The 19,989-nt window shown below is 50.7% G+C and overlaps 2 protein-coding genes across 7 annotated transcripts in view; one reads left to right on the forward strand and one right to left on the reverse strand.

Moving 5' to 3' along the window:
* Window positions 1-13,268: 13,268 nt before the first annotated feature.
* Window positions 13,269-15,718, forward strand: NKX6-2 (NK6 homeobox 2). Of its 2 annotated transcripts, XM_066323372.1 has the most exons (3): window positions 13,269-13,833; window positions 14,113-14,285; window positions 14,927-15,718. In XM_066323372.1, exons 1-3 carry the CDS (start codon window positions 13,419-13,421, stop codon window positions 15,173-15,175), a joined length of 837 nt encoding a protein of 278 aa, XP_066179469.1. In that variant the 5' UTR covers window positions 13,269-13,418; the 3' UTR covers window positions 15,176-15,718. The 2 variants fall into 2 exon arrangements, with proteins under 2 accessions (XP_066179469.1, XP_066179468.1); XM_066323371.1 differs by having other exon boundaries at window positions 13,269-14,285.
* A 1,933-nt stretch (window positions 15,719-17,651) lies between these two features.
* Window positions 17,652-19,989, reverse strand: part of INPP5A (inositol polyphosphate-5-phosphatase A) — a 188,596-nt gene continuing 186,258 nt past the window's right edge. For 3 of the 5 annotated variants that reach the window (XM_066323376.1, XM_066323374.1, XM_066323375.1), the window contains one exon: window positions 17,652-19,243. In XM_066323376.1, coding sequence (XP_066179473.1) covers window positions 19,028-19,243 — 216 coding nt within the window. In that variant the 3' untranslated portion in view covers window positions 17,652-19,027. Of the gene's footprint in view, window positions 19,244-19,341; window positions 19,430-19,989 lie in introns of all 5 variants that reach the window. The other 2 variants (XM_066323377.1, XM_066323378.1) reach the window with 2 other exon arrangements.

Here is a 19,989-nt window from a genome sequence, read left to right on the forward strand (position 1 = left end):
AGCTCAGCTTCTGAGAAGTAGTCTTGCTTTCTTAGATCAGCCAGTGATTGAAAAATGTTCTGAAAGCCTAGTAAATATAATTACAATATTAAAAATTGTAATTCAGCATCAACAGAAACAAAAACAGCCAAGTTTTTTGCTTCATAGAAACAACTGAATCTGTCTTTATCCAAAACAACTCCTGTAGCCCAGGTAGCTGGTGAAAAGACTTAACTGCACACTGCTGACACGAAGAACTGTATGTGCTGCATCCTTTTGCTGGCAGAATTTGTCAGTTTGTTGCTTAAACGTGTCACCCAGCCTCTGATTCAACTGATGGAATTGAACAGAATAGTAAGAATTGAGATATTAGTGAAAGTTAATCGCAGACATGGATTTCAAGAGCTGACCCTGACTTGATCCTACATGACTTAATATGTGCTTCTGCTCTAAATAGCAATTTTGGATATTATTAAGAGTATTCAAGAGCTTACATAAAACATTCCTATCTCTTTCCGCTCACTTTAATTTTTCATATTTCAGACTGATTTTTTCAAAGGGGATTTTCTATTTCTCCTGCCCTATCAATAAATAATTATTTTCAGTCTCTCTGCAGATGGTTTCCCCAAGTAGGGCTGATCTGAACAGAAGTTCCATTTCTGCAGACTGAATATACTTGCAGGTGCTTTAATGAACATGGATATATTTCCAGAGTACTTCCTTTTGAGATGCACTAGAAATTATCATCCACATACCTTGTTCCTCCAGTGTCAATGGAGCTCATAATTGCCTGTGACTGGATTTTTCTGATGGCATAACAACTTTTATGTACTCTTGCCCATCTGAATTAGGTTTTTCCTAATAAATTTTATTATTGTATTTGTACTGAAATAGAACATTTACTGCTGAGAATTTATGAGAAGAAAATAAAATGTTCTGAGATGCTACTTTAAGAGAGTTTTATGTCTTGTATAAACCAAGCCACATGTCACTTCATAATACACAAAGCTCCATGAAAAAAGAACAATCATTCACAGTTCAATGGCTCTCTTATTCCTAGCAGAAATGTCACAGATATATGTTCCTGTGTGCTTCAGATTGTTTAGGGTTAATTTTTTAACAATGGTATCTATTGCAGCGCTAAATACAAAATTAGCATATCTTGCAGCTCATTAAATGAAGGCTAATACTGATCCAAATGCCATTAAATTCTATCATTAAAAGTGAATCCCATTAATCAGGGCAAAGAGGGGCTGAAGTGAACTGGTAAGGACACACAGAAGGATCAGTGCCACTACCTTCTCCTTGCACTGTGAGAACACTGCAGCTGCAGCACCCCAGAAGGATTCAGCCTGGGGAGGGGCTGCCAGAGGTTCACACAGCTGGTCACCAGCCTGGAGAGCCAGGGACTGTGAAACTGCAGATAGAAGTTTGTTAAACAGTCTTTCAGATTCCAAACAGCAAAAACTGCCCAGAGCGTAGGCAGAAATCCTGCAGATAAACTTAGACTGCCTGAGACATGCTGTGTGTGAAATCCCACAACACCTCTGTTACTCAGTGCTTTGGAGAGAAAAGCAAAGGAAGAGGGTGTGGAGGGAGAAATAAGGCTTCCTCAGGCAAGGATGCAGGGTGGACTGACCAGGAATTTGCCATAATGAAAGGCAGTGCACAAAGATAGCTGCCCTGATCTTGGTGACTTCTCTACCACAAGTATTACACCCCAGTACATAAATCTCCTCTGTAATCATAGGGAAATTCAAAAAGCACATTCTTCTAAAAGAATAGTCAGAACAGTCAGGGTAACACCGAGATCCAGCACAAAGTAAGCTTCTTTATGCATGGAAAAAATTCACCACATTATGCAACTGGATAAATGATAGCAAGCAGCTCTCCCTGACCTGATCTGGCACTAACACCATCATGGGACTGCCAGGAGCTGGCCTGAGTGGATGGGCAGGTTCCAGCCCCTGGCAAGAGGAACCTCTGAGAGCACAGGGCTCTCCCCTCTGTTCTGCTGGGTGTGCATCCCCCGAGTAAGACATTTCCTCCTCTGCATGAGCGGCACTAACAGGCAAGCACTGTGCACATCTCCTTCTGCCTGCCTGTCCTGTGGGCAATAACCATGTATGTACCTCGAGAAATATTGTCTTTACAGAAATAAAGGGTTTCATCTTCAAATTGCATTATGTTTTCTGTCTTCTTCACATTTACAGATGTCTAATTTGCCATTCTAATTATCTTTCCTATTGAAGTAGACATTTTCTAAATGTTTGTGTTTGGAAAGAAACAACTATAATACCTTTCCACATGCTTTCTCTCTTTGGGAAGGTCCTTTTGAACCCTTCTTTCTGTGAGATCTTGTAAGTAGTTCTTCTTAGTCTTCTAGCCCCTGTTCCAGTGACAGATTTTGTTAGTAATTTTACTCATTCCAATTTAAGTTCACATGGAGTTTATCTATATCATCAACAATTAAAAAGTCCTTATGTTCCGCATAAGTGGTTACAAGGTGCATTTAATTTTTGCAATTCAGTTTATCTGAGCTAAAATGAATGTAAAACCATTCAGAATTATTTTAATCAGTATAAATAAATCTTATCTTTCATTATCAAAACAAGGGGCAGTAGGGGAGAAGAATGACCCCAGAAAACCTGAATATATAGTGTGGAATAAAGTGAAGCAACAGCACAGAAGAAAGGATTACTATCATAATTCATTTGGCAAATTGGATGTCAAATGAGCAAAAATTAATGCCAGTAAGGAAAAAAAAGGGTATTGGTGACTGGGCATGTGAGAGGATACAAAGTGCACATTAGAATGTGTGAAAGTGAAGTTAAGCCTCATGATTTTACATACAGAGTGTACATATGGAAAAAACATACATTCCATGCTGATAGAATATCACTGGGAAGGGTTTGCTGATACCACAGATTAAAAAACCTGCTCGAAATAAAACTGCCTAAACATCCACTTCATTCAGTAAACGCTTGCTATGAAACAGAGCACATATCCTCTCCAAAGTAATTCAGTCTCTCACTAGAGCAAAGACTAACTTCCTGGTCACATTTCAGGAATGTAAACTACATATATTTCATATTGATGACCTTAATGTATCAAAATAATGTATTAGACTGATTTCAAGAAAGGAAAGTTTCTGCAAGCGATTAATCTTGTCTCACTGCTTCAAGATACTTAACTATCTATAAAGACAAGACATACAAACCAGCAAGATTAGTTACAGAGGATATTCTTGTCTTTTTCTGTTTGATTGGAAGAGCTAAGATCTCTTAAATAACTACACATCTATTCCTGTCCCCAACACAGGGTTCATACCATGCCTTTTAAAGGTAGAGTTGTCTTTAAATGAAGCTTTTGAAATCCCTTTTTTACTTTCATTTTTCTTTAATATGGGATAATTTTTCAGTGAGCTAGTTCAGTGTATTTTAAACTACTTTCTCTGACACAACTTTCTGTTTTCCATTATGTGTTCTAAGAAATCCTGGTTTGCAAAACACAGTTGAGCTCATCTAATTCTGTCCTTAACTGCAAAAGAAACAGTTTCATTCTCTTGTTAATCCAATGAGCATATAGAAATTAAAAGTATTATTTATGTCAGTTGAATTGGTCACTGCAGAATGTTTTATCTCTAGCACTACTCCTGAATGCACTCCTGGATTGCTGAAATGACCAAACTGAAAATGGACAGACGTTTTTGAGGCATTTTTCTGGTGGAAACGAGCTCGGTTACTATTCTAACAAGATTATAAATACTATCTAGTTTCTGACATGAAGGTTTCACTGTGTTTCGTGTTGTATAAAGAGAACAAAAAGGCTCCAGGATGTGATTTCAAGTGAATACACACTGTGGGGAGTCCAGCCACTTCCTCGTAAGACGGGAGGAGTGACAAGTGCCAAAGGCTGCAACTTCCAGAAGCATGTTTTCCTGCAGAGGAGCTCCTGAACTGCACAGAACCCTTCTTATTGGAACTATACTTGGAGATCCTCTTCCTGTGCTGGGGGGAAAATAATGAGAGGGTGAAATCAGATTACTAGAGAGCAGACAGAAAAACAGTAAAGAATAAAGCAAGGAGAGAGATGGCAGGGCAGAAAGCACTGAGAGGGAACGTAAACCTGGCAGGAGAGAAAAAACAAGCCACATCAGGAACATCCACATAGGGAGATTTTTACTGCTCCTGTTTCTCAATTTTTTATATTCTCCAAAAAACCTGGGCTAGTGGAAGGTGCCCTGCCCATGGCACTGCCTCCCACTAGAACTGGATGTTCTTTAGGCTCTGTTCCAGCCCAAAGCAGTGGGTGACTCTGATCCTAGCAAAGTAGAATAAGCAGAATAAGTCCATGGACCCTGCACACTCACTGGGTGTTTTACATCAGCTCGGCACTTTTCTGCACACAGACAAGAGGCAGCAAATGCAAACAGCCAGAACTGCAGCCCAGGAGTACAGTCCAGGGGAGAATGCAGAGGTGCTTGGTTAGCACTTGCACTCCCTCATCTTGGAGGACTTTTCCAACCTAAACAATTCCATGACTTTATACAGCAATCACTGCCACACTAGTAACACATCATTTAAAGTAATGACAGTGCTGTATTTAAAATCCCAGTCATTTTACAGGATGACTGTAGGAAAAAATGGTAGTGACAGGAGAAAAGGATGGCCTTCTTTCCAAGATACCTGCCTTCAACAACACGCCTTTTCTTTATTAATGACATTGATTCATGTCAGTGATATGCTTGTTCTAGAAGCTGATAGTAATCATAAGAAGAAGAAAAATGGGGACCATTTCAAACATTACCCTTTTGTATTTCGTCTGAAAATTAAAGTAAATAGTATTACAGTGCCCTCAGGTGGTGTAACCTCAATTCTGTCCTATTGTCTTCCCTAGAAAGACAGCTCTAAATAATACTAATTTCAGCAGACTGGGTGAATATGGAAGGCAAATCACAACGTAAAACAGTTTTTTTCCCAAGAAAGGTTCTTTTCTTGAGTGTTCTCACAACTTCTGATTTTTAAAAAGCATTCTTTTATTTTTAAATACTGTGGAATACATGTAAAAAATCTCAAAAAAGCACACCCTTAAATAACACCATCACTAAATGTAGGAACAAAAAATAATAGAAGGAAAGGGATCTAAAAAAGAAGATAAAACCTAAGGGCAGAAGATGTAATGAATTTTGTAAGTGCTTTTTGGACCAAAACATGAAGTAGGTGGTAAAAAAACCAAACCAAATGAAGTCCAAACCACAGTCAATCAACCAACCAACCAAATCCCCCACAGATACTGTACAATTTCCTAGATACATTCACATGTAGTAGGTCTTAATGACGAGGAAAACTGCATAAAGAAAGCAGTACATGATGCATTTCCAATAACCTGAATTTTTTTGAATTCATGCTGTCATTTTAGTCTGAAGAAATCAGCTTCCTGAGTAGGATATCTTTCATGTGCATCAGTCCAATAATTGGAGTTTTTTTTTCTAAGAGTAACAATATAAAAAGGATATTATTTAGCTGATTTACCACTCCACAGTCAGGGTAATTCCAATATTGTGTCTTGCATAACTAAATGGTTGATGCATGCCCATCATTTATCACTGTTTTATGTCTTCTTCAAAAAAATGTGAGAAAGATCAGCTCATCACCAAGAGAATCTTCTAACTTACCAAAATTAAAAGATTTGTCAAAGCTGGAGTAATACTGTAATTTGTTATTCTTTCAAGATACTCTTAAAGGAATAGCCTGTCAGCTCACAGATATGAATTACATCATGGAATATGTGCACTGAAGATGATGGGAATCCTGCCACTGTTCATGGTTTCACAGAGAACTGCACTGGAGCTTTCCATCCAGTTCTGTCCTATTGTCCTTCTTGGAAAACAGCTCTGTAAATAATACTTTTTTTCAGCAAGCTGTGTGAATATGGAAGAAACACACAAGACAGCACAAGCATCACAGACTTTGGTAATCCACTATTTTTCCAATTCCCATTAAATGGACTCTGCTGTCCTTCAGCTCAGAACCACCCTGCTCCTCTTCTTACCTGCTCCTCAACTGGCTCCTAACAGAAATGTTGAAATATTCCCCAGAAAAGCATTTTCAAACTGCTGCAAAACCCAGACAAGACAAAAGGAATTTGAATCTCACCAGTCTTTAATTTCCTATGCAAATGGTACTTTCATTTTCTTTCAGGATGATTTGGGGAAATCTCTGATCACTCTGAAATCCTGTGCCATATGAAATGCCATGTTAATCCTTCAGTTTTGTAAAGATTGCCTTTAGGATTTCTGAGGATAGCCAGAAAAACTGCTGTCACATCTGTCTTTACAAACTGTACCCTCAAAGCAAAGCAGTGCAGGGTTCTCACCACAAGTCATACCCCAGTCCTCTCTGCTTCCAATAACCCTTCTCTTTTTTCTTATCCTCACTTACACATTCAGGAAGAGTTTTACTAACAAAACAATCCTCTGTGGCTCAGAGAGAATCGATAGTGCTTGTAAGCACACTCTTTATTTATTGGCAGCTTACTCCTGAGTTCCCCCATGCAGGCTATCAGTAGGAAGGCAATCTCTTTAGAGCACTAATGACTTGCGGTAAAGTATATACATCTGTTTAATACAAATAAGGGCAAATGACTTCCCAGTCTTGGTTAGATAAAATAGAGCTCACAAGGGCTTATCTCACTTAGAAAGAATAATTTGTAGCCATCTCTTATTAAAAGGATAAACTATTAGAGGGGAGACAAGCAGGAAAAGAACAGCATTGGAGGAACAAGGGAAGTGGGAGAGGGGTGGAGGGTGGACACTAAGTGTGACATGATCTAAAAGCTCAGTGCTCTGAGTACTAACTTCATCTAAGCCATTGGCAGAAGAAAAGGAACACAGAAACCAGGGGTTCCCCGTGCAGAGGGAAAAAAACCTCCAAGTCCTGGGAATCTCAGCAATAGCAGTGATCTGCTGGAAGCTGCACCGACAATTCAGTCCACTGTAAACTGACTCTAGATGGACTAGGGTAGGAAAAGCCCTTCATTTCGAAAAGGACACCCTCACCTTGCCCACCATATCCTTGTTAAGAGTGCCTGTCAAGACACACAACAGAGAGAACAAAACTCATGCTAATAACTGATTATATTAAATCCCTCAGAAGTTTCACCTGCAAAAATACTGTTTCATTTCTCGCTCTAAAATATGTATAAAATTATGTCCATGCTATTTTCTGTCAATATTTACAGTAATGATCGGTGATGCTAACGTCAGAAACTTTCCTTAAACCTAATTCATGGTTTCCAGAGCTTCAAAAACTTGTGGCTTAAAATCCAAAGCAGACCAATTCACACAGGTACTGCAAATGTCCTCATGATACATTTAAAATCTCACTCTGATCTTCAGCAGGACTAAGTTCTTTTAAAAGGATTTATATATAAATAAAAATTTATATTCCCTCCACCCCAATAATAAGATTAAAACCTTACAGTCACAAGATTGCAACACATACTGAGCCTTTTTTGTTGTTGTTGTTCTTTCCAGAAAGCACTAAAAAGCGGTTTCATCTATGTGCTTGGTAGCTGAAGTTAACCAGCTTCCCAGGAAGACATCAGTTATAACTAGAATTTTTACATTTCTTCACATTTCTGTCACACTGTTCTCAAGGTCACCCAGTTTTGCTTGTTGCTGCTCTAGACTATGAAGACTCGGAGCTCTGTGCCATTAGCAGATTCCTACCTTTTGTGCCAAGGATCATAATGGAAAATATTAAATATGGCCTTTCCCAGAACATACATCATCCTGTGAAGACGTTTCAACAGAGATCATCTAGTCTAAAATGACTTCGTTTTCTTGTGACTACATTGTTAGGCAAAAACGCCCCTCATTTTTAAACACAGGGATCCCCTTTAAGGATGCTGTGAAGAAGCAGCATCCACACTGTCAGGAACACATGCAAATAGCATCATCACAGGGCCAGGACATGGATTTTCCTGCTCTCTCATCGCTATTGCTCTGCTTAACTCCTTGCAACAGTATAATTTCCCTCGCTCCTCCATCAGCCTCAGAACAACTCAGGAAAATAAAACTGCTCTGAGCTCCCACTTCCTCAGTCATTCGGTTTTTTACATGGACTTTACAGCTGTATTTTGGAATAATGTATAATACAATGGGGGATGAAGAGTATTCTTAGTTTCTTATTTTCTTATTTTCTTCTAGTTCACAACCTCTCAGACATTTTCAACTGCACAGAAGCTACCAGAAAAGGTACTTTGTATGCATAACAAAGAAAGTATCAGCAGGTTAAACAAAACTTGTCTGAAGTTATTTGTACTGTAGAATATAATTCTGGTTCACGTACTGCAATACCACTCTTTTCGTATGCTGGAATGCGTAAGGCCGAGACGAATTTGATGCTACCGATACCAGTTTTGTTCCTATGTCCTTTGTAAGAAATGTCACCGATGCCAGGGGCAAAGTAAAACGATCGCTCATTTCCCACGGTCGGTATCGGCGCTTTGTCCTGCCCGGCGGGTGCCGCGTGTCCCGCACGGCCCGGAGCGGGAGTGTCACCGGTGCGGGAGTGTCACCGCTCGGGGACTGCCACCGACAGCGCCGGGCCCCCGCGCCACTGGCCGTCCGGGCACCGCGGGCCGTCTCACCGCCGCCAGCACCTCCGGCGTGGAGAGAAGGGGCGGCAGCGGGACCGGCGGGGGAACGAGACCGGGCCCGGCGGGGGAACGAGACCGGGACCGGCGGGGGAACGAGACCGGGCCTGGCAGGGGAACGAGGCCGGGACCGGCGGGGGAACGAGACCGGGCCTGGCGGGGGAACGAGACCGGGACCGGCGGGGGAACGAGACCGGGCCTGGCAGGGGAACGAGGCCGGGCCCGGCGGGGGAACGAGGCCGGGCCCGGCGGGGGAACGAGGCCGGGCCCGGCGGGGGAACGAGACCGGGCCGGCGGGGGAACGAGACCGGGACCGGCGGGGGAACGAGACCGGGCCTGGCAGGGGAACGAGGCCGGGACCGGCGGGGGAACGAGAAGGGGCCCGGCGGGGGAACGAGACCGGGCCCGGCGGGGGAAGGAGAAGGGGCCCGGCGGGGGAACGAGGCCGGGCCCGGCGGGGGAACGAGACCGGGCCGGCGGGGGAACGAGACCGGGACCGGCGGGGGAACGAGACCGGGCCTGGCAGGGGAACGAGGCCGGGACCGGCGGGGGAACGAGAAGGGGCCCGGCGGGGGAACGAGACCGGGCCCGGCGGGGGAAGGAGAAGGGGCCCGGCGGGGGAACGAGGCCGGGACCGGCGGGGGAACGAGGCCGGGACCGGGGGGGGAACGAGGCCGGGACCGGGGGGGGAATGAGACCGGGACCCGCGGGGGAACGAGACCGGGCCCGGCGGGGGAACGAGACCGGGCCCGGCGGGGGAACGAGGCCGGGCCGGCGGCGGGACGGTCGGTGTCCGCGGCTCGCTGTACGCGGCTCGCTGTACGCGGCTCGGTGTCCGCGGCTCGCTGTACGCGGCTCGCTGTACGCGGCTCGGTGTCCGCGGCTCGCTGTACGCGGCTCGCTGTACCGGCCCGGCGGGCGGGGCCGCCAGGGGGCGCGGCGGGCCCGGCCCGGTGACCGCGCTGCCCGCGGCCCGGCCCCGTTCTCCTCCGCCGAAACGAGCGGTCCGAGAGCGGCGACACGCACGGTGCCGGTGGCGTGTCCGCCCGACGGGACGCTCTGCGGCGCTGCCCAACTACCCGGGAAAGCGGCCGCACTGGCCGTCACGAACGCCTCGAGCTGGTTTATATCCGCTCGGGTAACTCTCCATCGGTAACTCCCGCTCGGCCACAGGGAGCACCGGAGACAGCGAGCGCTCCGGCAGCCGCCGAGCCGCTGACTCTTCGGGACGGAATCCTCGAGTCATTTTACCGAGACCGCCTCTCCGCCGCGGGACGCTGCCGGGCGCGATCGCGGGCGCTGCGCCGAGCCCGGGGGCGAGCAGTCCGATGGCCGGGCCGGGGCCAGGGAGTCTCCCCGAGGTCCGCCCGGCCACTGCGACGGCTCCGAGGGGAACGAGCTTTGCGCCCGGAACGGGGTTTGCTGACGGGCTAGGGGAGCCCTTGGCCCCGGAGCAGCCGGGCAGCGCCTGGGACCCAACAGCATCGGGGAGAGGGAGCCGGGGCGGAAAGGGGATTCGCGGGCAGCCCCGGGGCGGGGACCCGGAGACACCCGGCGATGCCTGCCTTGTGTCCTCTTTCGGTGCCACACCTCATAGGAAGAACAGACGCAAAAGTAGATTTATCACACCACGAGGTCTACAGAGATAAACTCCACATGTTTCCACGCGGAAAAACGAGGGTATGAGATTTCAGGAAAGTCGGTGAAATGGACAAACGCATCACTAATGTGCAACGAGTGTCACTGATAATAGACGAACTGCCAACCGGACTCCAAGGCTGGCTTTAGACGGAGCGGGAGGCTTTGGCTGTGCCCAAGGGCGAGGGTCCCGAGGTAGCGGCCCCACGCAGAGCCACCGGCCGCCGCGGTCCGGAGGCCGCCAGGGGCGACGCGCGTCGAGTTCTGCGCGCTCGTGGCTGCGGCTGAAGCCGCGCGGGAGCGGGGCGGCGGGACACGGGCACGGACACGGACACGGACACTCTGCCATGTCCCGGGGGAGCAGACAGCAGGCGCACGGGGAGGACACTGCGCTCCGCCGCGTCCCTCCGCCACCGGCGGCACGGCAGCCCAGCGGCGGGCTGCCCCGTCCAGGGCGGACGGGGGTCGGTTTCGCCCCGCCGCAGCGTGGATGGCGGAGGCCGCGCGCTTACCTTGCTCCATCGGTTCCGCCGAGAAAGCGGCGTCCCGGCGGGGCCGGTCCTCGGTCAGCGGCTGTCCATGGCCGGGTCAGCACCGGCCCCGGCCGGGCGGGGCGGGAGGCGTCCCTCTCGTTAGCCGAGCTGAACCGAGCCGGTCAGCGCCGCGGGGTCGGCATTCAGAGTCTCAAGATCTGCGGGCTCGACGAGCAGAGGCGCTGCTGGCCCCCAGCCCCGCGCTGGGGCGGGCAGACGGGCGGGACGCGGCCAAACCCGGCCGTCCGCGCCCCGGAGAGGCACGGGCTGGCAGAGACCGAGCCGAGCCGGGGGGTGGCCGCGGGCCGGCACCTGCCTGCCCGGGACGGGTGCTCTCCGAGCCCTGGCGGAAACCACGACTCTGCGGGAGGGCCGATCAGCCCCCTCTGCGGCCACCTGCAGCAGCCTCCATCGCCGCCGGGAGCCGGGGCCGCGCCGGAGGCGGAGGGAGCAGGTGGCATTGCCAGCCCCTTCCCAGCGCACGCAGGCGGCGCCGAAACGAGCCTGCACACAGCTGATCTCCTCTCAGAGAGGAGAAATACACCGTGACTGCTCCCTCCGCTGCTGATGTTTGCAGTAGAAAGAGGGAAAAGCAATGAAGTCGTTTATTAAATCTTCTTTAGCGCGGAGTCGTTTTTCATGTCGCGTTTGTAGGTAAAGATTTTTATAAAGATGCCCAAAACAAGACGCACGGACTGTTACATTCCATAACTCCAGCGACTGAAAACAAAGAGCATGGACAAGCCCGAATAATTACTTCCCAAACCTACATTGACATTACGGTCTTGTTACAGATTAAACGAAACTCTGTTCACCTGCAAACGATTCTGACGACAGACATAACCACAACCAAAGGACCACGCTTTTAATTGTTGATATGATCAAGTCGATTCGTATTTACTCTATTGAACACTTTGAAAATGTTTAGTTGCTCGCATGTTGCGGTTAATGTTTTCCTTGGATAACAAGGTATCAAACCCATAGGAGAGGTCTGTTTGAAGGCGGAAAACATGCTGGAAAACCAGTTTCCGGAATTCTTTTCTGTATAAGCTTCAAATCCGAATTCTTCTTTTCTGGACAATTAATTATGTTTTCGGTTAGGACTATCTCAGGTAATTTCATTTATTCGAACGAGCTTGGTTCCCCGTGATGCAACAGCAGTTTTTCTCCCTTTAAAGACCAGGGGCTATACCCCTCCGTGGGGAGGAAGGAAGGAAAGGAATGAAGGAAGAAGGCAAGCAGGCCTCTGCGAGGCCAGTGGGTTTCAGGATGGGCAACAAAGTTGAGCTAAACAGTTATTTCCAGGGCGTAAGATAATTTTTTACAACAGCTTTAAAAACGCTGGGGTCTAACGGGAGGGAAGGGCCGCTGCGCAGCTGAAGACGGAGCCGATTACCCGAGAGAGCAGCCATCGGGGCGGGCATTACCGCCCAGTGCCCCGAGCCAGCGCACCGCCGCGGCCCCGCGGCCACTGCCCGGCTGCGCGACGAGGCGCCGGCGGTCTCTGCGCCGGGTCCCCGCCCGCCGGGAGCGGCCCGAGGCGGCGAGTGAGAGGGCGCCGCCGCCTGCCGATGTGGGAGCGGGCGGCCGGCGGGACACAGCGGGGCCGGGCTGCGGGCGGGGCAGAGCGGAGCAGGGCTCCCGGAGGGGCCGGGCTGCGGGCGGGCCCGGGGCCGGGGCCGGGGCTGGGCTGCGGGCGGGGCAGAGCGGGGCAGAGCGGGGCTGGGCTGCGGGCGGGGCAGAGCGGAGCAGGGCTCCCGGAGGGGCCGGGCTGCGGGCGGGGCTGGGGCCGGGGCCGGGCTGCGGGCGGGGCAGAGCGGGGCAGAGCGGGGCTGGGCTGCGGGCGGGCCCGGGGCCGGGGCCGGGGCCGGGGCCGGGGCCGGGGCCGGGCTGCGGGCGGGGCGGAGCAGAGCGGGGCGGGTCCGGGTCCGGGCTGCGGGCGGGGCGGGGCAGAGCGGGGCGGGCCCGGGGCCGGGGCCGAGGGTGGGTCCGTGGGTCCGCGGGTCCCGTCGGGCGCGGCGCGGCCACGTGCAGTCCCGCGCGCTCCCACGGCTCGGCCCGGCCGTGACGTATCGGGGTGGAGGCGCGCGCCGCCCGCCGATTGGGCGCTGTTGGCGGCGCGGGGCGGTCGCCGCCCAATGGGCGCGGGGCGCGCAGGTGCCCGCGCGGTTATCTGCGCGCGGGGCGCGGCGCGGAGCGTCCCCGCCGCCGCCGGACACGCGGCCGGGGCGACGCGCGGAGCTGCGGGTCCCGCATCCCCCTCCCGCCGGATCGCGCGGGGAGCGCGTCGCCCGTAGTCCGCTGGGACGCGCCGCCGGTGGGGGCTCTTTCTCCCGGGACTCTCGGTCCGTTGTTTCGGCGCGCCGCCCCTGCTCGGCTTTCGCCGCTCTTCGGCCTGGACTTTGGAGGTGCGCGCCGCGGGAGCAAGTAATCCCGGGCAAGCGCCGGGATTTTTCCCGTTCCCAGCAAACTTCGGAGCTTGCTGTCGCTGAGATCCCGCGAGCGGCGAGGAGCCCGTCCCGCCCGCGGCCGCGCTCCCGGCGAGGGTCCCCAGCGGAGCGGCCGCGGCGCGGTTGGGAAGCACCCACGGCTCGCTGATGCCCGCAGATGTTAGCGGTGGGACAGATGGATGCTAATCGGCAGAGCGCATTCGTCCTTAGCAGTGCGCCGCTAGCCGCGCTGCACAACATGGCCGAGATGAAGACCTCCCTGTTCCCTTACGCCCTGCAGAACCCCTCCGGTTTCAAGGCGCCGGCCCTGGGCGGACTCAACACGCAGCTCCCCTTAGGGACACCGCACGGAATAAGCGACATCCTGGGGCGGCCCGTGGGCAGTGCCAGCAACCTGCTTGGCGGGCTGCCCCGCATCAACGGGCTGGCGGCCTCGGCCGGGATGTACTTCAGCCCTGCCGCCGTCTCCCGCTACCCGAAGCCTCTGGCGGAGCTGCCGGGACGGCCGCCCATTTTCTGGCCAGGAGTGGTGCAGGGCTCTCCCTGGAGAGATCCCCGGCTCGCCTGTCCCGGTAAGTGCGGCCGGTTCTTGCAGGGCGCGGGGAGCAGGCGGCCTGGGCTCCGGAGCCGGGGCCGGCCCAACCCGGCGGACGAGCGCGGTGGACGGGGCGGGCGGCAGGAAGGCCCGGGGCGGGTGGCTGGGTCCTCACGGCACCGGCTCTGTCCCGGAGCGAGCCCTGCTTTAGAGCCGGCGGACACTGGAACCGGCTCCGCAGCGCCTGGCGGGGCCCGGCTACGGGCCGGGGGCAGTGCACGGTTCATCCCTGACGCAGCTCTTTCTCCGCTTCCAGCTCAGGCGGGGATGGTTTTGGACAAGGACGGCAAGAAGAAACACTCTCGACCGACTTTCTCTGGGCAGCAGATATTCGCATTAGAGAAAACCTTCGAACAGACGAAATACTTGGCAGGACCGGAGCGCGCCCGGCTCGCCTATTCCCTGGGGATGACTGAGAGCCAGGTGAAGGTAGGTCCGTCCTGCGGCTCGCGCCTCTCCCGCGCCCTTGCCGCGGCCGCTCTCGGCCCTGTCGGTAATTACTACAGCCATGAACACTGCACAATTATGCAGGGATTTTTTTTTTTTATTTTTAGAGTCAGTTAAAATTTAAGTTACATTTCGATATTCGATAGATTTTAGGCTAATTTCTACCTATTTTGTGCTTAGAGCTCTCTGTGCTACAAACGATTAAAAATAAGCAAACATATTATATTTAATATAAACCCCCATCACAACAACGACAAAAAGCCCCCCGCAAGTAATTGTTTTTAAAGGGTCACTTTTCCACCCGGATCGTGTCCTCTGGCACAACTTTACCTTGTGTAACCCCGCAAATTTTTTAGCAAAGCCTGCAGGTCCGTCTGAACGTTGGGATGCACCATAAGCCAAAAATAATTATTTTTCTGGCCAGTGTATTTTGTTTCCTAAGTACTGTTCCGGGAAGCTGCTCATTTAATGGCCGCGCAGCCCCGCAGAGCCGGGCAGGTGTTTCCAGCGGTGCGGCCCCTTCCCGGGAGCCGCCCGAGGCTCTGCCCGGTGCCCCGCGGGTGGGACGGCGGCGGCGGCGGGCCCGAGGCCGTGGCTGAGCCGTGCCCGGGGCCGGTGCCCAGGTCTGGTTCCAGAACAGACGGACCAAGTGGCGGAAGAGACACGCGGCAGAGATGGCCTCCGCAAAGAAGAAGCACGACTCGGAGACGGAGAAGCTGAAGGAGAGCTCGGACAATGAGGACGATGACGAATACAACAAGCCCCTGGACCCCAACTCAGACGATGAAAAAATCACGAGGCTATTGAAAAAGCACAAATCCACGAACCTGTCCCTCGTCAGCCCCTGCAGCACCAGCTCAGATACGTTGTGAGGGTGTGGGGCCGACACCCGCGGCGGGGGTGAGTGTAACTGGGTGTTTGACGTGGTGTGTTGTACAGCCTAAGATGTATGTGAAATGTATATATTTTTTACAGAATAAGTTATGAATTTATTTTCTTTCTCATCGGTGTAAATTTCAGAGAAATTTTTTCAACTTTTTGGGTTTTGTGTCCCCTTGAGTTTTCCCGCTCTTTCCTTTAGCCTTCCTGTTAATTTCCTGCTCCTAACAATCAGGTTTTGTTACGTTTTCTATGGGTCCCAAGTCTGAGCTCAGCCACTTTGTATATAGTAAATTTCAGATTTTTGTGATGTATATTTCTAGTGTAAAAACGGCAGTTTTCTTTCACTCTGTCCCTCAGTGTTTTGGCAGTTTCATTTCTCCTGCCTCTGGATTTTATGCTTAATAATACCAAAAAAACCAAACCAATGCCCCAAAAAAGCACGAGAGGAAAATGGACACTTGATTTTACATTAGAATGTCTCCACACGTGTTGGAAAGACTTTGTATAAATCAATAAATTATTTAACAACCTTCTCCTTTAGCGAGTTTCTTCCCGCATTTCTGTGCCGGGGCCGGGCACAGCAGCGCTTCTGCGGGGTGCTCGATGCTGCTCCGCGAGGGAGACGGAGCCCCGCGCCCGGGCCCCGGCGGGCAGAGCCGGGAGAGCCCCGGCCCCTACGGCCCGGCGGCGGCAGCGCTCACTGCGCCGTGGGACTGCCTGACAGCCCCGGAGGAGGCAGGCTCGGGGCCGAACGTGCGGCCCGAACCGCCCGTGCGGCGTTTCGTCGGCTCCGGGCGGGTGATGGGGTCCGCGACACATCCCACTGCGCTGCCTGAGCACCGGCCGCTGTAAAAACCCGGGACCGAAGTTGTGGAGATCCGCGGCGGCGGCCTGCGAGCTCCAGCACCTCCCCGCGCCTTCCTGCCGGGCCCCTGGGCCGGGCTTCGGCCCGCACCTGCGGGCACCTGCGGGCGCCGTGTGGTTCCGCGGCCGCCAAGGCGCTCCCAGGCGCCTGACACTCCGCATGGCTGCCCTTGGCACACGCGAGTCCGGGCGGGTGCGAGCCGCCCGCCTTGTTAAGATGATTTTTTCCCGCTTGTTTTTTTTTTTTTTTTTTTTTTTTTTTTTTTTTTTTTTTTTTTTTTTTTTTTTTCTCCTGTCCCCAAAGGAACGAGAGCGTCTCTTTTCCCCGTGTCTCTGCCATGGCTTCGCAACCCGAGCAAAGGCAGCGGCTGCACCACGGGCGCTCCTGCTGTCCCCGCCTAGCAGCCAGCGGCCGCTGCGGGCCCAAGCGCCTCCGGCACGGCAGGTCCCCGTTCTGCATCCAGCTCCCGCAGCGCGGGGCCGAGCGGCCGCGTCCCGGCTCCCCGCAGCAGGAGCGCCGCGCCCGGGCCCGGGGCTCGCCCTCTCCGGGCGCCATCGCCCACCGAGCCCCACACGGGCGCGGTTCTGCTGCGGAACGGGCCCCGGCCCTGTCCCCTCGGAGCCACACCGGGGCCTGGCCCCGCTCGCTGTGACTGATTCCCCCCGCTCCCGCCGGGCCAGCTCCTGCCGGGAGGGCGGGGGTCCCGCAGGTCCCTACACATGAACGGGGCCGCGCCCCGTTATGCCGCGGTTACTGCGGGAACAAGCCCAGTTTAGGCTCCGGGCTTGGTCCGGCGGTCAGCACGCTGAGCCCCGGCCGCTGTTTGGGCTCCTGAGGGGAAGCGGCTGGATAGAAACACCCGCGCCCGATGCCAATCATCTCTTTATAGCACTACTGACTTGCGGTAAAGTACCGGCCTCTTCCCAAAGTCCTTAACCGGAATGAGCTGGGCGGGGGCGTCACGGGAGGAGAGGGCTCCGAGGCGCCGCAGCACGGAGAGCCCGGAGCACGGCCGGGCAGAGGGGCGGCTGACGGGGGCTGTCCCCAGCGGCTGTCCCGGCCTGCGGCGGGCTGTCCGCTGCCATCGGCTCACGCCGCGCCCCCGAACTCGCCGCCGGGGCCGGTAAAATGCGAAAACTGCGTTTTATGAATTTCTGAGGCTCCCGTTCGGGGCGTTCTCAGCAGCTCACCCCGGCAGGTCACCGGCGCAGCCCCGCGCTGGCTGGAGGCTACCGCGAGTTCATCTGGACTCGGGCCTTTGGTTCTGCTGGAAAAGGCCAGAGAGGTTTCTTCTGAAACTTGCGATAATCGCGAAGGAGTTTATGGTGGCACATTCACTGACCTGCTGAGGACTGGCATCTTGTGAACAGCTCGTAAAGCTGCATCATCCTCCTTTCATCAGCGCTCCCAACAGCAGCTCCTCAGCGCTTTTCACTCGGTTTGTATTGTGTTTTGATTAACACCAGAACTGCATTCCATCATAGAGGTTTTCATGTGAAAAATACCCTTGTTAATTGTCAGATGAAAAGAATCTCAATAAAAAAGTGACGATTTAATAATTTCCCTGTAATCAGCAAATTAAAGGGGCAGACACAGCCATGTTTACCATGATTAGTTTTATTGCTTGAGAACCAGAGTACTCATTTCTAAAGGCCTTCAGAGTTATCATGAGTTGAGTTCGCTTAAATAGAATTACTGTGTGGTTATAATGCAACATGGCACAGTAACAATACAGAGCTGCAGACACCCTCTGGGCAACAACATTTGCTATAAACGGGTTGTACTGTTGAGAAAACTCTGCAAGCGGACATCAAATCATTTCCAATGGTAGTGATTTATACCAAAATCAAGCATCAATCTAATGCCATTGCGCAGTCCATGAACTCTGTAGTGTTCTAAATTAAATCAATAAAACATACATTTGTGTTTCATCAACAGACTCCCTAATCACCTTTTAATGTTGTATTTAGTGGTGGGAGGAAAATGTCTGTAACAAGACTATATTGTAGGCTGCACTGAGCTACTAAACAGGAAAATTTACAGTTGGGCTGATGGTTGGTTTTGTTTTTTTTTTTCTTTAATACTGTATAAATACAGTCTGTGTCCAATACAGTTGCTACTTGAAGCAGACTATTATTTTCTTCTCCCGTGTTGTTATTGTTTCAATATAGAATATGGCACCATAAAACAGTAACAAAAGACGGACAAAAACAGTTTACAAAATTCTGGAAAGTTACACCCAAACCTAGCTAAGAACTTCACATTCAATCCTTAATATTACATAGAAAGAAGAGATTATAGGAGTACAAAGTGAAATTGCTAATATATGTGCTATATAGTATGCTATATATATCTGTATCCAGGATGGCACTGCTATATATTATTTATTATATAAATGTTGGTTGTTGATGTACACTTAACTAAACCTGCTAAGACTCCAATACTTACTGCTGATATGGCACTCTCAAGCATTCATATTGGAAAGTATATTTAGCATAAGTTTTGGTCAGGTTTATAAATTATTTATATATCTGTGTATATATACACATACATACATATATACACACACATATATATGTATGTATAGAAAGCAGCTGCTGTGTGATTCAAAAGCCATGTAACATGGCAGTATAGTAAATAAAATGAGAAAAAAAAATTAAAAAATGAAAACCAAAATACTAAAACTAAAACACAAACCATAAGCCTTGGTCAAAAAAGAAAATACCATTTAAAACCATCAATATCTCTATCTATACAATCCAATGTACAAAATCCCAAAGTGGTAAAGATATATAATGGGTATGATACTTTTAAAAGTTTATAATATGCTGAAATAGCTTTTCCACATCGACAAACACCTATTAAAAGTTGAAAGTTGTGAAATCTAGAATACATAACATCTCTGCTGTCTATTTAGAGTTTTGGCAACAGAACTGTGACATATATATAAAAAATAATTCCACATTTCTACTTGATGTCACATGAACATACAAGACAGTGAGGTATGTGAGGCTTCTCTTGAACAGAGTCCAGATGCTGAAGCATAGTGTACGATCAGCAGTCTAAAAATGTGGCACTCGGGACTGGATTTATCAATACAGCTGTTAGGATTACAGATTTCAGTGTGCTGCCTTCCCTCCTGGCTACAGTGTGGTTTCACGGAAAATCTTCTCACTTCGTAGGCATCTTTTTCCTGTTGCAGAATTGGCATTTTTTTAAAAAGAAAGATAAACACAGGGGAAATGATGTAGAAAATGTAATAGAAACGTAAAGAAAAAAGATGATATTTACCACCACATCACTGCACGACACAACACTTGTGCACATTTGCAATAGGTTTACCTGCCCCAGCAGCTATTCGAAAGGACAGGAACACAGGCTGCAGCAAGTTAGGGAAAAATAGAAGTTACATGTTTGAAATATACGTTTGGGTTTTTTTTTTTTTTTTTCTTTACAGTCAGTAGTAAATGCAACAAAGATTCTCTATGACTGGAAACAAAATGTTTCAACAAGTTTTTGAATTAATCTAATTACAAAATGCACAACAACGTCATCTCACAGATTTCTGTTCCCACTGAAACCTAAGGGAAAATTTTCCACAGATTTCTGTGGGAAGAGGTTCAGGTCCCATACACATCTCCCTTTTGTAACAGTGCCACACCACTCTGGTGATGAAGGAAACAAAAACTGCTCTTTCTGAACTGGCTGACCCAGAGCTTTTTGTTTGCTATGTTAGTAAGTTGCTGTATTTTAAAACCTTGGGCAATTCTGGACCAAATGCCCTAAGTGCCCATCTCCTTAGAAAACAATTCTCTTTCTCGCAAGAACTCTGACCTGACCATGGAATTAAATAGGGTACATATTTGTGAGTTCAGATTTGTGTGTACACATGCATCCACACATACAATTACCCACTATCCCTCTCTGAATTATCACTCA

The sequence above is a fragment of the Sylvia atricapilla genome, chromosome 8, assembly GCF_009819655.1.
Source record: "Sylvia atricapilla isolate bSylAtr1 chromosome 8, bSylAtr1.pri, whole genome shotgun sequence".
Taxonomy (NCBI): domain Eukaryota; kingdom Metazoa; phylum Chordata; class Aves; order Passeriformes; family Sylviidae; genus Sylvia; species Sylvia atricapilla.